This window comes from Lissotriton helveticus, chromosome 5_1 (genome assembly GCF_964261635.1).
Source record: "Lissotriton helveticus chromosome 5_1, aLisHel1.1, whole genome shotgun sequence".
In the NCBI taxonomy this organism is placed as follows: Eukaryota; Metazoa; Chordata; class Amphibia; order Caudata; family Salamandridae; genus Lissotriton; species Lissotriton helveticus.
The window spans coordinates 312,251,779-312,268,403 of NC_136065.1; the positions used below are offsets into that span (position 1 = coordinate 312,251,779).

Here is a 16,625-nt window from a genome sequence, read left to right on the forward strand (position 1 = left end):
AGACAGTCCTCAAACCCTATAACAGTGACTGTGCCACGGGCTGCATTGTTTAATTAAAGGAACACTTCCTGTTTTGCAAGCGCCTGTCTCGTTTTTTTTCATGTTCAAGCAACAATCACAAAGCTTCAAGAGATTCCATGAATTAAAGCCAATACTGCCTTCTAAGCATCCATTACATTTTCAGATTGACCAGTTGTGCTCATTTACATTTCTTTCAGGCAAGCAGTCATCCTGGTAATAAGGTTATTTTCTTTTTTATCTGTCTGCCCCTACCTCGGTTTCACAGCACTGAAGACTCCCTGCCTTTTATTTAAGTTGAAAGTAGAAGTGTTTTTCTGAAATTTAAAAAGTAGGGGCATATCGTGCCCCTAAAATCACCACCACTTCGACCACCGATTGGGGATCTCCTGAGGAGCCTGCACTGAAGTCCATTTTTGTTTCCAGTATAATTCCTCCTTCTGTTAAGACAAGTCCCAGGCTAAAGGGCTGCTAAGAAGGTGGGGTGATATTAGTAGATGGAATTTCACTGTTGTTTGGGTCATTGACTTCATTTACAATACAGAGTCACTCAAAGTGTCACACGTGAAACAGGGAAACGTCACAAACAGAAATGTCACACATAAGCAGACTGGAACCTTGGCAGCCTTGTGCGTGAGAGACACAAATATCCCATCAGACCCGGTCTGTAATAGGGAACAAGAACAGCTTCTATTTGCCTAACCTATAGATACAAACCCCTGCCCCCAAAGCAAACTTTAAATGGAAACTATGACAGATACTACCCTCCACCATGGGAGAAAATTTGACACCGACCTGTGCGACACAAGCACTTCATAGGAGTTCATTCCCTCCCCCTCCACCATGCCTCCATTGAATCCAATATGTATTGTGTAAACGTTATCACCCAGCCCTCTCACCTGGCGATGGCTGAGATAGGCCTCCCATAGATAGACAGTCCAAGAGAAAAGCAGCACGGACAGGAAAATCTGCCGCTCTGCTGGGAGCTCCCAAAACATCGAGAGGATCATGGCCACCGAAAAGGGGATGGGGGAGGGGAAATGCTGACCGGGAGTAAGGAAGAGATACCGACAATGATGCAGTAGACAGCAAAACCAAACCACCGGCAGCAGTAGACATAGAGAAAGGGCAGCTAGCCGCAAACTCTGGACGGAAGAGGAGAGCCTGCCTGACAGCGCTAGACATAGACAAAGGACTAAGAATCATTACGTTTCAATAACACACTAGAGCGCTAACTGTTAAATGAAAACGTACCAGCGTTGGGCGCCGCGCTGCTGATTACTGCTGTCTTCAATTGTTTACTTTCCCACAAAGAAAGTTTAAAGTATGTTTACGCTAAAAACTGCTGCCAATTATAGAAGCGTTTTATAATGGCGAACTTATTAGTGCCCGCGCTTTTATCATTGAATGGGCTGATTGAGGGATTGGAGCTATCAATCAGCCCTGTCTAGTTCCCTAGGTCCACGTATTATGTTCTGCCCCAGTCAAAGTTTTTTCTTTGAATTCAGGAACTTGTAGTCTTGTTTATTTAATTAGAAAACTAGAGTACAAGTCACAGAATTCAAAGGAAAAAACAGGACTGGGCCTCACACTTGAAACTTGGCAACTGCGGCTATGTGTGAGGGTTTAAAGGTCCTGTACAGTCTGGCACTCTTGGGGGAGCAGGCCCTTGCAAGTATGCAGCACAGAGTAGCAGATCACTGGACACAGACACTAGTAACTAGGTATCAGCGAATGACCACAAGCGATCACACCGCATTTATTTCTACTTTTTGGCTGGGCCCCGCCCACCAGATGCATGGGTACTGCAAAGTATAGTAGAGCCGGGTGGCATTCCAAACTTTTACTAGGGATGAACAACAGATTATTCCCCGGATTGGAACATAACACACATGATCTCTAAGTCTCTTGACTGAGTGCGGGATTGGGCGGTAGTCCATTCTGGCTGCAACCACTTTCTCAGTGACTCAAAGTTTGTCCATTTCTCAAGCCTGCTTGAATCGGGGACGTCCTGCTGCTTGGTTCTTGCGGGGCCACCCCTACTGAATCTGGTCCCACTGAGGTCACGTCCATGCGGATGTTGAGCATGCCCATTCCCGACTCGTAGGTGTCACTCTTCGCTTCCTGGCTGTTTTCTGGTTCATATCTGTTGGACTTGACCCGCTTGAACAAGAATACATTACTCAATACCATTGACATGCCACACCATGTGGTCACCATTGTCCCCTTGATGTCAGTGACCTCCCACACTTCTTTTTCAAACTGAGTTCAGAATTTCCATTCTGGGTGTCGATCCGTCATGATTATTCAGTCTCCCACAGTGAGGTCTGGGACAACAGCCTTCCTGTCTTAGCTGGCTTTGTCATTCATGGCTTGCCGCTTCTCCTGCGTGGCTCAAATGTCATTGACCGCGGAACTTGAGCTGGGCCCAGCCAGGTTTATATCTCTAGCGCCACTCCTCATTAACAGAGTGGTACAAAAGGGGGTGGTGATGGACGGAGCATCTGAACCAATCAAACACTCACACCCAGTCAAGAGATCTGGGTTTAATCCATCACCGTTCTTTAGCCCACTCTGCCACCCCAGTTCCTCATTAACAGGGCACTCGGGGCACCCCCTGTGGGGCTATGTGGCATTTGCCAGTAGGCTCTCAGGAACCAGTGTAGGCAGCACTCTGCATCTTCTTCACACTGTACTCCAATTCAGAATGCCCGATTCAGGGTGCAAATGAAGCACTGTATCTTCCCTTTGGCCAGCTGCCACTGTGGGTTCACTTTGCGATGCCGTATATTCAAACTGCTGAGATATGACTGGAATTCTTGACCCTGGACAGTAAGTTCATTATCAGTCTTCTTTTGGGATCTCCAGTAGTGCAAGAATTTTCTCCAGTGCGGCTTGACGTACACAATGGCTGTGGTTCATACTAGTTCCACCACAGGGTCCTCTGTATGACTGTCCATTACTACGGCCATCAGTCGATCGTCAGGAATACTGCCAAAGTTTATGCTCACACACAACCATGGTATTGGTATTGCGCAGGCTTCTTCGGTGATTACTGGGGCAGCAGGCGGCTCACCATTCATAATGGCACTGGAATGATAGTCAAGGACTTTCTCATTGAACCATTTGACCATACCTGGGAACCACACTTTGTCTTTGAGAAGGGCTTTGGTCTTTGAGATGCCCTGATGTCCCTGGTGTGCCAGTTCAACCACTCATGCCCACAAACTTTGCGGCGCCACAATCTGTTGTCCTCGAAGCAATAGACCCTCCTCGCTCATACTGAGCTCATCTCTCATTCTCCACGGGTGGCTCACCACTGTCTGGTCCTCAGCAGCGAGAGACTTTGTGCCGTCCAAGAAGTTTTGCCACTGGAGATTAAGGAGTGTGTCTTTGGAGATACTCTCATCATCTGCGGTGGCTTCCCACAATTCCTCTAGTGACAGCACCCTAAGGCAGGCCTTTTTGATTATCATCTTTACAAATTCTTCGGCCCCTTCGTTTTCTCCTGCGTTGCTGTCATCTGTTGGTGTACTGGGTGGATGGACAGGTTGTCTACGGGGTTATTTATTTATTTATTTATTTTATTTTGAAGGTTTTATATTTTGCGAACAAGACCCTTGCAGGTATCAGAGTGATTTACATGTCAGATGTAGGAAACAAGAGTAGACATAGCAAACACAGTTATAAGTGATTCAGATATATGATACTCAGAAAGGTAAAAAAACTAGCAAATAAAATATGGAGCTAAAAAAAAGGAACTAATAATTAAAATACAGTAATAAGTGAGTAAATTCACATGAATTTAGCCATGAGAATCGCTTTCACTTCTTTTTTTAAGGAGGCAGTGCAAGGGTTTAGTCTTGTTTCAGTGGACAAAGCATTCCAAATCATGGGAGCCATACCAGAGAAGGATTGGTTATAGGTTTTTTTCTTGGCAAATCGTTGTGGTTTCAGAAGAAGAGTCTTGGCACTCCTGAAGGCTCTATTGCCTGCAGAGAACACCAGTTTCTGAGCTAGGTAGTGTGGATAATTGTGGTGTAGGGCCTTGTGCGTCATACAAGCGACTTTCAGATGAATTCTAGCTTCAAACGGTGGATAGTTGAGGGCTCTAAGGTCTGGAGAGATGTGAGAGGTTCTCTTTGAGCCTGTGATGAGTCTTGCCGCTGAGTTAATAGCGGCTCTTAGCGGGGCTGTCGATAACCTTGGGAGGCCGCATAAGGTTACAGCCCCATATTCCACTCTTGAGATTGCTAGGGCTTGAACTGCTTGTTTGAAATTGTAAGCTGGCAGGAAGGGTTTCAGTTTTCGCAGGGTCATTCATTCTCATTCATCATTCTTCATCTCAGGTCGGTATACAACCTCAAAGAAATATGTCTGGAAGCGGCACTGCCCATCGCTCTATGCACGTGGCCCATTTCTGGCAGTGCCAGCAAAGAGCGGGATCAATGGCTTGTGGTCAGTTACCACCTGGAACTTCTGCCGACAGAGATGCAAGTGAAAGTGCCTGAGGGCCCATCAAATTGCCAGAGCCTCACGCTCAATCTGGGCATACTGCGTCTCAGTGTCAGTGAGGACCCCACTGGTGTAGGCAACAGGGACCCACAGCCTCCTGTTTCTCCTGCAGTAGAATGGAACCAAGGCCCACAGGGCTCACATCGACAACCAACTCATTTCTGCATTTGGGGCCAAAGATTGCCATCTTGGTGTTTTTAAGAAGTGCTTCCTTCACCATTCTGAATGCCTTGTCAGTCTTGTTGTCCCATGTTCATCGGCAGTGATGCTTGGTCGGAGCTCGGAGGGGTTCTGATAGGGTAGCCAGGTTGGGGATGAACCCCCTACAGTAGTTGCCGTCCCCGGGAAGCTTCCCATCTCCGATGCATTTCGTGGGACAGCTGCTGTATGTATGGCATTTACCTTCTTCGGGTCGACTTGCAATCCGTCGCTTGAGAAGCAGTATCAAAAGAACTTCACAGTGCTAGAACAGAATGTGCACTTCTGTTTGTGGAGGGTCAACCCACAGTCTACCAGTCTTTTCAAGGTGCCCTCAACCATTGATGATACTCCAGGGTGTCAGAATAGATCAAGATGTCGTCACTCACGTTCAGCATGCTAACTAACCCTGCATGGCTTCTGTGAAGAAATCTTGGAAGACCTCCGCAGCGGATGAGATTCCAAAGTTGAGGCATTTGAATCTGCTGTGGCCCACGTGGCTAGAAAAATGTAGTGATATATCTGCTTGCCTCATTGAGTTTGAGCTGGTTATCCCCTGCATTTAGATCAAGCTTAGAGAAACACCGAGCCCCATTGAGGTCTGCCATTATATCATAAATATCTAGGAGTGATGTGTCGTTAACGGTGTATTGCTTTGTGAGAAGTTGGCCTGATATATGATGTTTCCAATTCTGGAACCACCTTGTATCAGTCCAAACTATCCCTTATGGTGTCTGGTTGTAAGTCAACCTTATAGACAAGCTATCTTAATGGTAGCATAGACTAAGCAGCCTTAAAGGCTAAACTCAAGAGGTTGTGTTAAGCGAGCTGTTTTACCAATCACAATCCTGTAATATCAAATGAAAGGACACCACACAAGTATATATTATAAAAATATATGTATTTATTTCTAAAATCAATCCCCAGTATTCTTTATTATGAACAAAGGGGCACAAGCGTTAAATCAAAAGCACAGTATAACATACAAAGTTGCACAATTATGGATGAGGGCGAGGGGCCACTCAAACCATATACTAAAAAAATGGTATAAGAGATACCAACCGATCAGTGGTTAGGCCTAGGGCCTAGGGAATCACTGGGAGCAGTCGGGACAAGCAATGCTGAAGTCGGGAAAAGCCCGCGGGATTTGGGTGCAGTGCTTAAAGCACACGCATGCACCAATGTTAAGTCAATGGTGCGTAAAAGTTACACAAATAGAGTTTAAGGACACTTCAGCGGAACCTAGAAGGACAAAACTTTAGACACAGACCCTAGAGGTGTGTACCAGTGTGGGAACACCGGCGTTGCAATGTTACCTCACCCACAGGAAGCGGGTGCATAGGGTCGAAGTAGTGTCGGGTTTCGTCACGCAGGCTCTGGGTGCTTGAAGCTGAAGATGCTGCAGGCGATGGGAAGGAGAAGTGTCCGGTGGGATCCAAGGGTGGACCCAAGTCGAAAAGTACCTGAAAGCAGAGGGGACAGAGTCTGGGTCACTCAGCAGTGACCAGGGTGGAACCAGGACGGAACCAGGCAATGTCGGGCGCAATCAGGTGGTTGTCGAGGAGCTTCTCTCCGCTGTCACGTGGGCTCTGGGGCATCTGCGATGTCCAGGAGCGGGTCACGATCTGTCCCACGTAGGCTCTCGCAGTCGGCGCTGTCGGCTTCAAGATTGGAGCAAACAACACTTGGCAAAAGCAATCCACACGGAACTGGGAGATTGCTTCTCACTCGGTCCAGGAGGGTCAGAGTGGTTGCTCCTTTTCAGGGGAGCGGGTGCAAATCTGGAGCAACCAGATTCACAAGTCGTATTTTGGTTTTCGCCGGCACAGGGGCCACAAGCCAGCTGGCAAGTGACCGGGCCAACGCATTGAGCCAAAAGAAGCAGAAGGGCCCCACGCAGCACTCGTCGAGTGTAGAGGGGTGAACTTCGGTGCAAGAGTGGCTCAGGGTTGGGGCTTCTCAAACCCCCGTGTACAGCTTCGAGGGTCACTCGTGGGCTGCACGGTCAGCGTCTCATGGTCTTTTCAAGATGGCGTGCCCCACGCTTCCGTTCGCCTCCACGGGTCTCAGCTCTGCAGGGACTGTGGATCGGGCTGTAAGAAGGCAGGCAAGCTTGATCTCGTTGATCTCTGTCGCTCGAGTTCCGGCGGGAACTGCAACAAAGCAGACGTCGATGTGCTGGATGGTGCCTGTTTGCACAGGGTGGTCACTCCTTGACCACAAGGGAGATTCTTCAGTCTTCTACGTTGAGTAGGATGTCGAAGGGTCCAGAGTTTCGTTTCTTATGTTTCGTCAAGATAATCTGAAGTGCTTTGGCACTGCTCCCATTCTTATACCAATCTAGGGGGCTGGATTACCTGCTAGGTCCCCTCCTATGGGTGGGACCCAGGAAGTGGGTGGATTCACCCTCTTCCTTTGATCCGCTGGGTCAGGGGCTGGAGTGCCCCAGAACCGGTTTGGCCGGATTATGCAAGGAGCAGCCTTGTGCGCCCCCAGCAGTGTCTGGTTTCTTTCAAACCTCCCTGCTACAATCCACTATCTCCTGTCTGGGGTGGTGTGACACCTCCCTACGACAGGAAACCCTTTGTCCAGGCCCCCTTGGCTGAGTTTCGGTCAGCTGCAGGGGGTCAGACCTGTGTCTGTGGCAGAAGCATCCACTTTGTGGATCTGAGGTTTTTTTAAAAATTAACCGCATTTCAGTAAAGTAACATGTCTTCTCCCTCTAGAGGGGTGGAATGCTTTCCCCGTCACCAGGACTGGCGAGGGGATAGTATTCCAAATCGTATGACACCTTACACGACATGTTTTGATAAAGCCAACCCAAAGTTGCTATATAACCGCGAGGATTATAATGCACTTAAGAGTATATGGTATGGCATTATCCTGGAACAGCTTAGGGAGTTGTTCCCGGCAGCTGCAGACAGGCTCAGCTCATGCTAGAGCTCCATCTCACATTAAACCACGCACTCTGCCTCCAGGATTGACAAGGCCTTCCATAGGAGTGGCTCACAGTTTTATATGTGTCCAGATATAGGTTTAGATATAGGTATACTATATCTAAGCAAGGGGTGATTACACCATCTTGCCCCAGCTGAGTGATCAGCCAGTTGTGTCAATTTAAGAACCAGCCAGGGGTGGCAAAAGATATGCTGCAGCCCCTGGTAGGCCTTGGTGGCACCTATGCCCTGGGCACCTATAGTGCATGGTACAGGGGCTGACAAGGAGTCCATATCCAATTGTGGTATGTACCTAGGGTACATGGAATCCATTTTACAGAGAGAGCAGATAGCCTGGGGCCCTGATTAGCAGGGAACCAGGCCAACTAAGTCGAAAACCAGCTAAACACAAGGCAAAAAAATCTGGGGTAACCATAGTCAGGTAGCCACCTTCCTACATGCTTTATTCAGGAGCCGCATGTCTACACACGGTCTTATGACTCCTGGCTGTTTGGGTTTCAGAGCTATCACAAGCGGTGATACCCATGTGGTGGGTCCAGTCACTTTTTCGATCACTCCAAGCCCCTCCAGTTCTTTTTCTGCCAGTGGGCACAAATGGAATGGCACCCTTCTGTGTCTGAGGGCTACAGGCTTGATCTTGAGCGTTATTTTCAGGCCTTGGAGGCATCCTAGGCCTTGGAACAGTTGTTGGAACTCCTCGATGATGTTCATTACATGTGAGTCGTGTACTTGCCATGCAAAGAAAACCAAGCCCAGGTCCTCTGCTGTATGGCATCCAAGGAGGGTGTCTGTATCTCCTTTGGTCACATGAAACCTAGCTTGTGCTGTCTGTCATTTCCATCCTCACATGAATTATACCAATTAAACCTCTCAGGGATAGGGGTAATGTCCCTTCATAATTGTAGATTGTAGCTTTGGTCGCTGCTTGACCTTGCAGAACTGTGTCGAGTCCACCACATTCACTGACGCACCTGTGTCAATGAAGACAGTGATTTGGATTCTACTAACCTGTATCTTACACAACAATGAGGGTCTTCTCCTGTGGTTTTCCCTCCCCGCAAAGGACACTATGAAGATGTAATTGTCATCCTCAGGGCAGCCCAAGGACTCTGGCCGCCATGCTTAGTGCCCTTCCTCCTCATTGTCAGGGGAGAGCTGGTGGAGGGTAGGATGCCCTGGCCCCTGGTATCCTGGGCTCGTGCTCGTGCCCGGCCCACCAGTGCGGCATACCTTCGTGAAGTGGTTCATGCATCACACTTTTAGCAGGACTTCCCCTGTGCTGGTCACACATTGGTTATGTGGTGCATCAGTCCACAGTTCCCATACCCTTGTTATGCTATTTTGTAGTGGTGGAGCCACGTAGCCGGAAGGGGTGCGATTGGATGGCATGGACCTTTTCATCTTTGACTTTGATCACCCGGGTAGCGGTCGGTGAGACTACACCACGTGCTTGGACCATTTCCATGTCGTCAGCCCTGCTGTCTGCCAGTTCATTGGGAGCATGCCAAATTAGGATATTGTCAAGGGAAATGCTTGGCTGATGGATAATGAGCTTCCTTAGTGTGGAAGGTCAGCAACCCTGTATCAATCAGGCTTTGATTTCATCTGGCGGGTCGATGCCAGTGCAGGTGCTCGCTAGATTGTGCAGGCGCACATAAAAGATATCCACGGACCCGTCTTCTGACTGGCGGGCCTGGCACAATTTGAAACTCTCATAATCGGGGTTGAGTTGAGGATCAAAATGGAGGTTAAGGGCAGCCACACCAGTGTCAAAGTCATTGTCTCCACCTGTGTTGGGGAGGTGCTCGAATAGGTTGTGCTACTCTGCACCACCCACGTCGAGCATCATGCACCTCTTTACTGCTCCATCAGTCTCACGTTTGTCACGAAAAAATTGGTTGAGGCACCCTATCCATTGGCGCCATGTTGGAACAGCTTTATCGGGGTCGATCTGGCTAGCCGGTGGCAATGCCTTGATAGATGCAAGCAAGCATGTTTGGGGCGAATATTCGTGCTTTCCATGCCCAGCTATTAATTCTTACTTCAAACCTGCGCAAAAATAGTTTCCTCTTTATTCATTTTTTTATTATTTTATTTTCGTTTACTTCGTTTTATGTGTACACCAGGGCAACACTGCACAACTACCTTACTGCACTGTCCAAGGTGCATTCTGATTCTCAACACCCTGACAAAAGGCCTGACAACAGGTGGGGTGTGGAATCACCAGTCTGTGCCTCCCAAGCACAGCGTGCAGGCTTCAATGCACCACCCTCCAGCAGAACTGGCAATCTCAGCATCACTTGAGGCCTGCAGAAGGGGCATGGCTCACCCTGACACTAAACACACGGGGCAGATTTACAATAACTGGCGCATCCCAGCTGATATGCAGTTATTGTGCGCCATGGCTCCGCCACGTGGATGCGTCACATTTACAATGCAGCGCACCATGGGGCAATAACGGCACAGATGCGTGAGGCATCTATGCCGTAAAGGCGGCGCATTGCTGGAGTTGCATCGCAAGCACGACGCAGCTCCAGCAATGCCCTGGGGGCCCTATCTTTACAATGCTGCATCAATCCTTACGCCTGCTTCAAGCAGGCGCAGGGCTTTGACGCAGCATGGGCTCAAAAGTGACTGACACAGCCACTTTTGGAAGGTGTTCCTGCGCCGGAATGCCCCCCCCAGATGCATCACATTGTAAATACCCCGCAGCATGGCGCATCCTTTGTGCCGCCGCCGTGTCACAAAAGTGATGCAACGGCGGCGTAAAAGAGGCGCAAGGGGCTTGTAAATCTGCCCCACAATGCTCATGCGCTCGCAGTTACTGGCACCTGAACAAGCCACCTGCTCCACCAGCTGACTTCCGAAGCAGGGTATGGTGCCTCATCTCACCACTAAGTGGTGCTGTGACACTGCAGCAGGGCCGCTGCATCATCCACGCCTTCCCAGGCATCGTAATCTCCGCAGGCAACCAGGAGCAGGAGCAACACAGGGCAACACAGTGCAGCCTCAGCCAAGCTCCTAACACTCGCAGGCAGGGGCGCCATATCAGCTGGGCCCGGCCACAGTATTGGCTCAGGGGACTGAGTGAGGTGATGAACAACTAAGCGAACAGTGTGGCAACAGTGTCCTCTGCAAGCTGGGAGAAGACCGACCTTGTCGCGAGTGTACAGTCTGGCACGCTCAGAGGGGCAGGCCCTTGCAAGTACACAGCACAGCGTGGCAGATTACTGGACACAGACACTAGTAATTGGGTATAACCGACTGACCCAAACAATCACTTAACCGACTGACCCAAACAATCACTTAGCATTTATTTATACCATCAGGCCATGCCCGGCCCTCCAGTTGCATGGGTGTTACAAAGTATAGTAGAGGCCGGGTGGCACTCTACAATTCCTAAACATAAACAGCTCTGTCAAGTTTCCAGGTCCATGTGTGATGTGCTGTTCCAGTCCAGGTTTTTAATTTTTAATTCTGGGACTTATAGTGTTGTTTATACCATTATAAAACAGGACTACAAGTCCCAGGATTCAAAGAAAAATTACGAATAAGATAAGCACATTACTTACGGACTGGGAAACTTGGCAGCTATGCAATGTAGATCCAGAGAAATCACATAGGCCAATCCACACTGCAAAATCTACACAAGACAAGGTTCAAAGTACAAACCATGAAGGTTTATTAATGTTTAATAATCAATACAGAAGGCAAAACACAATGGTTGGTCAATCAATTCAAAATGCTCAAAATGCAAATTATTTAAATCAGCATAGACAGTCGAAGCTGAGCCCTGTTCTATTCAATTGCCACAACAGCAGGTCAATAGAAAAGAGCAGTTAGCATCAGTTAGCAGGAGAGAAGAATGCAAGAAATACTCTAAGTTCTGATCAAAGAAAGACTTGATGTGAAGCCTACCTCTAAGAAGGGAATGGGATTTTCTGCCAAACAGAGAGTTGTTAAACACTCTTTGATAGAGAAATCGTTCACTGTGGTTTGACATAAAAGTTACATATTATCAACAAACAATAAAACAGAAAACACATCACATGATATTATGACTTTTACTCTACATCTGCATATTTGTGCAGTCAGGAGGTTGAAGATCTGTAAACTGTGAAAGGCAATACACATATCAGGTTGTGTTATGCCTTTAAGTCATAGAATACTATTCTGCTAATAATTCCAAATGTGCTGTGGCTTGAGTGTGGAGGTTACAAATCAGGACAGTTGACAGACAGCTGGCTGTAGAGGCAAGACCACGGGTGGCTCGTGTACCCCAATAAACTTTTGATTGTTTTCATGTATTGCCTCGATCATTAAATATTTTGGCACCAATACTCCAGCCAGCACAGGAACACATGAATCAGAATGTGGCCCACAGAACACAGTACTGCTGTGCATTTCCATTCCCACTAGATACAACAGGACTTATGACCAGATTTTGTGAGTACAGGTTGTGGTATGACATAGAGATATTCTGTCATAGAAACTTATTAAGATGGACATTCCACACTGTGCTTAAGAGAATGTGGGGGAATTCTAGGGATGACAGTTGATTTGTGTATTGGCTGATGGATGAGATCCAATAAGAACCTGCTTCTGCATAATCCCTATGCAGAGTGTTTTTTCTTTGTTTGTGGCGAACACCACACAGATCTTGTTTAATGCACTGACTTAAATATCAATTAATTATTAATGCTAGTCAAGCAGATCATATTAATTGTACTTGTTATACCTCGTCAGGGGCCCTCCCTACACATTACCATTTTCTTTTTCAACGCACACCAGCTGCACTTGAGACTTTAAAGATGCCAAATACACAGTAAGGTTTGTACGTACTTTTTATTAAGGAGCATCAATGTACATGGACTGGCAGAGAACAGGCTCACACCAACTGCCTTCCCTCCTTGAACAATGCACATTCCATCACCCTCTCACAATTCCCACATTCTAATTCCAGATTGGAATCAAGATTTCAACACATCTTCCCATCATAAAGTAATGATAAGAAACTAGCACATCAAAGTGAGAGAAACTAACTGCAACTAATAAGCACTAAACATGAAGTAACAATGTAAGATACAGAAGTAAAATCAAATATAAATGTAACAAAAGATCAAATTTAAATAGAATAAAAGAAAGCCTAAAACAACAATGCAACAACATAACGGGAATAACGAAATATAATAATATATGAATACATCACATAATCCTTGAATTTGCAAAGGACACTTTTGGTTCTGTGCGATTTGTCTCAGACTATCTGTTTGCTCACTTTTTACATTCTTTTCCACTCAGTGATGCCTGGGGTCAAAGTGAACAGGCCAGCAAACTGCTCCAGCACCTGCTTACAGTCTCTGTGCTGCTGGTCTGTCAATTTGGGAAAGAGTACAACTCCCTCCACTGACCCATCTTGTACATTAGTGGAGAGGAGGTCGGGCACATGCTCAGTTTCCTCCTCCACACCCTCATCAGTGACCAGTAACATGATCATGTCTGCTCTGTCATGGTGGGGTTTCAATCTATTCACATGCAGGACCCTATGAGGGTTCCTGGGGGTGCCAAGGTCAACCAAATAGGCAACCTCACCCTTCTTTTCTAAGATTGGATAGGGCCCACTCCACTTGTCATGGAGGGCCCTGGGAGCCACAGGCTCCAACACCCACACCAATTGTCCTGGAGTATACTCAGCCATAGTAGCCTTTTGATCATCATACCAGTGCTTCATGAGCTCCTGGCTGGCCTCCAGTTTCCCTTTTGCCTTGTACTTGTACTCTGCCATTCTAGATCTCAGGCCTAGCACATAATCAAGCACATTGTCCTTTGCTTCTTTAAGAGGCTTCTCTAAAGACTCTCTTAGCAGGCTCAATGGCCTCTTCACAGGGTGTCCAAACAACAGCTCGAAGGGACTGAAACCAACCCCTTTCTGTGGCACCTTCCTGTAGGCAAACAGTAAGCATGGGAGGAGAACATCCCATCTCCTCCTGAGTTTCTCTGACAACCCATTTATCATGCCCTTCAGGGTTTTGTTGAATCTCTCAACAAGACCATTTCCTTGTGGGTGATAGTGGGTGGTAAACTTGTAGTTGACACCACACTCATCCCACATAGCAGTCAGTTAGCGGGACAGGAAATTTGTGCCCCTATCTGACACCACCTCTTTTGGAAACCCCACTCTGGTGAACACACCACGTAGTGCTCTAGCCACTGCAGGAGCATCAATGGTTCTAAGAGGTTTGGCCTCAGGATATCTAGTGACATGGTCAACTACCACTAAGTTATACCTATTACCTGATGCAGTAGGTGGGTCCAGGGGACCAACAATGTCCACCCCACCCTTTTATAAGGAACCCCAACAACTGGCAGTGGGATTAGAGGCACCTTTGTTTTGCCCCCTGTCTTGCCACTGGCCTGACAGGTGACACGAAAGCTGCAAAACTCCTTTACATTTTCAGACATATTGGGCCAGTAGAAATGGTTCACCAACCGGTTCCATGTCTTTGTCTGTCCCAAATGTCATGCCAAGGTGTTATCATGACCCAAAGTCAGAATTAACTCTCTGTACTTCTGGAGCACCACCAACCTCTGGGTGGCCCCTTCCTTGAGGTTAATGGCCTCAGTATAAAGCAGACCATCTTCCCAGTAGAGTTTGTGAAACCCACTGTCATCCCCCTCCTCTTGCTTGGAAGCAATCCGCCTCAAGCTCTCAAGGGTGGGACAGTCACGCTGTCCCTGACTGAACTCCTCTCTGGAGGGTCCACCTGCTTCTGTCAGTTCTGGCAAATCTGACAGCTCTGGCAGGGATGGAGTCCCTCCCTCAGAGGCCAGATCCTCCCCATCAGGGTTAGATTCTTCCTGCACTTCTGGAGTTCCCTGGGCTGGCTACCAGACCCAGTGTCCTTGTCCTTCGATGCTTGGCCCTTTGTTCCAGGGTCCAAGTGTCCAGCCCCTCACTTCTGGCTAGTCTGTGACCTAGTGACAGCACATACCCACTCAGGGAGCTCCAATATTTTCATATGGAGTCCTCTCTCCACCTTTGATCACGCAGAGGCTTCAAGATCATTGCCCAGTAAACACTGGACTGGGAGCACCTTTGACACAGCTACCTTCATAGGGACTGTCACACCTCCCCATTCCAAATCCACCACAGCCATAGGATGGAGTTTGGTAGTGCTGTCTGCATATGTCACCTGGTAAAACTCACCAGGTAACAACCTCTCTGGAGGCACCAGTTCATCCAGGACCATAGTTACGCTAGACCCAGTGTCTCTGATAGCCTCAACCTAAGTCCCATTCACTTTAGGCCTCTGCCTGTACTTGTCCATGTTTGGAGGTACGGCAGCAAGGGTGGCAATATTAACCCTCCAAGGGACACTAAGGTTGCTTCCACCACCTGACTACCCCTCTCTGGGGCACCACTCTCCACCCCTACACTGACACTGGCAATCCCTGTGGATGGCTCCTTAGGGGGGAGCTTCTTGGTGCAGACATCATCTTCCTGCTTGTGCCCTGGCTGTTGATATTTATAGCACTTACCCACCTTTGAGGGATCAAAGAACCTACTAGGCTTTCCCTAAAACCCCTTCTCTTTGAATTTGGGTTGGCTCGCCCCCCCCCCTGCCAAGGTTTTTGTGGGTCATTGGAGGACTCATTAGGTTCTTGACCTTCAGTTCCCTGGGCTTACCCCTGGGGAGGAACCTGTCCTCCTTTCTTCTGGTCGCCCCCCTGGTGTTGAATGGAAACCCGGGTTCTCACCCACTCATCAGCTGATTCCCCCAGCTCTGCCAGCTTAGGGTCCACTAGATACTGGTGTAACTTCTCTTCGGCACAATGAGTCAAAATGTGTTCTTTCAAAAACAAATTATACAATCCCTCATGTGTCAACTTTGTTACCAACAATCCAGCCTTCCAGTGCCTTTACTGAAACGTCCACAAAGTCTACCCAAGACTTTGAACTCAATTTCTGGGTGCCTCTAAATTTCATCCTGTACTGTTCTGGAGTCAGACCAAATCTCTTGACTAAGCATGCCTTCATCTGCTGGTATGATTCTGCACCCTCTCCCTTCAGGGTCAGGAGCCTATCCCTCCCAGCTACTTGAATCAACTCCCACAAGAGTGCACCCCAATACCTAGAGTGGACCCTACTCATTTTAAGGGCCCTCTCAAAAGCTGCTAGCCACCTGTCAATGTCATCCCCCTCGGTGTACTTGGGTACTATGATCTTGGGAAGTTTAGGTTCAAATCTACCACCCCATGACATCTCAGGATCTTCTTCACTTTCGCTGCCTCCATTCCTTTTCTCTTCCTTCTCCCATCTCTTCTCAGCCAAGTCCAGTTTCCTTTGCCCTAAAGCTTTCAAAGCTAGTTGAGCCTGAAGCTGTCTCTCTGCAAGGGACGGTAATGGTTCCTGAGTAAGGGACCCTTCCCCACTCCCACCACCACCTTGATTTACCTGGCTAACACTAGTCACAACGGGAAAGGTCTCATCCTGTCCCCTCTCCTGGGTGAGGTTGAGGGGAACATCTTCCCACCCCCCCTGGGTTCTCCTCAGCTGCCCTGGCCCAGGCCTTTCGGGACTCAATCAACCCTGCCTTTCTCATCTTCTTGGCAGCATGCAGCCCCCTAAGCCCACACTGTTCCCTAAGATCAGCCATCTTAAACTGGGACAGTTTAGCCAGGTCCAGATCCATGGTTCCCTAGTTTTGGGTCACAAAAAACTAGGCACAATAGACCTAGAACAATTTGGAAAAACCAAAAGAATGGATTAAAAACAATTTAGTCCAAATCCCAAAAATCAAACTCAAACGTTTTGTTCTAAGGCAATTTAGAGGATTTTTATAATCTTAATTAATTCACTGAAAGGTGTAGTTTTTAAACACAAGTCCTCATCCACACCGCTGAGCACCAAATGTTGGAAAGTGGGTTATTGGTAGG

The 16,625-nt window shown here is 47.9% G+C and overlaps 1 protein-coding gene across 1 annotated transcript in view; it reads right to left on the minus strand.

The window, feature by feature from the left end:
* The window catches only part of ZMPSTE24 (zinc metallopeptidase STE24), a 115,137-nt gene extending 113,944 nt beyond the window's left edge, over window positions 1-1,193 (minus strand). The window contains exon 1 of the mRNA XM_078642353.1: window positions 918-1,193. Coding sequence (XP_078498479.1) covers window positions 918-1,028 — 111 coding nt within the window. The 5' untranslated portion in view covers window positions 1,029-1,193. The remainder of the gene's footprint in view (window positions 1-917) is intronic.
* Between the last annotated feature and the right edge of the window lie 15,432 nt (window positions 1,194-16,625).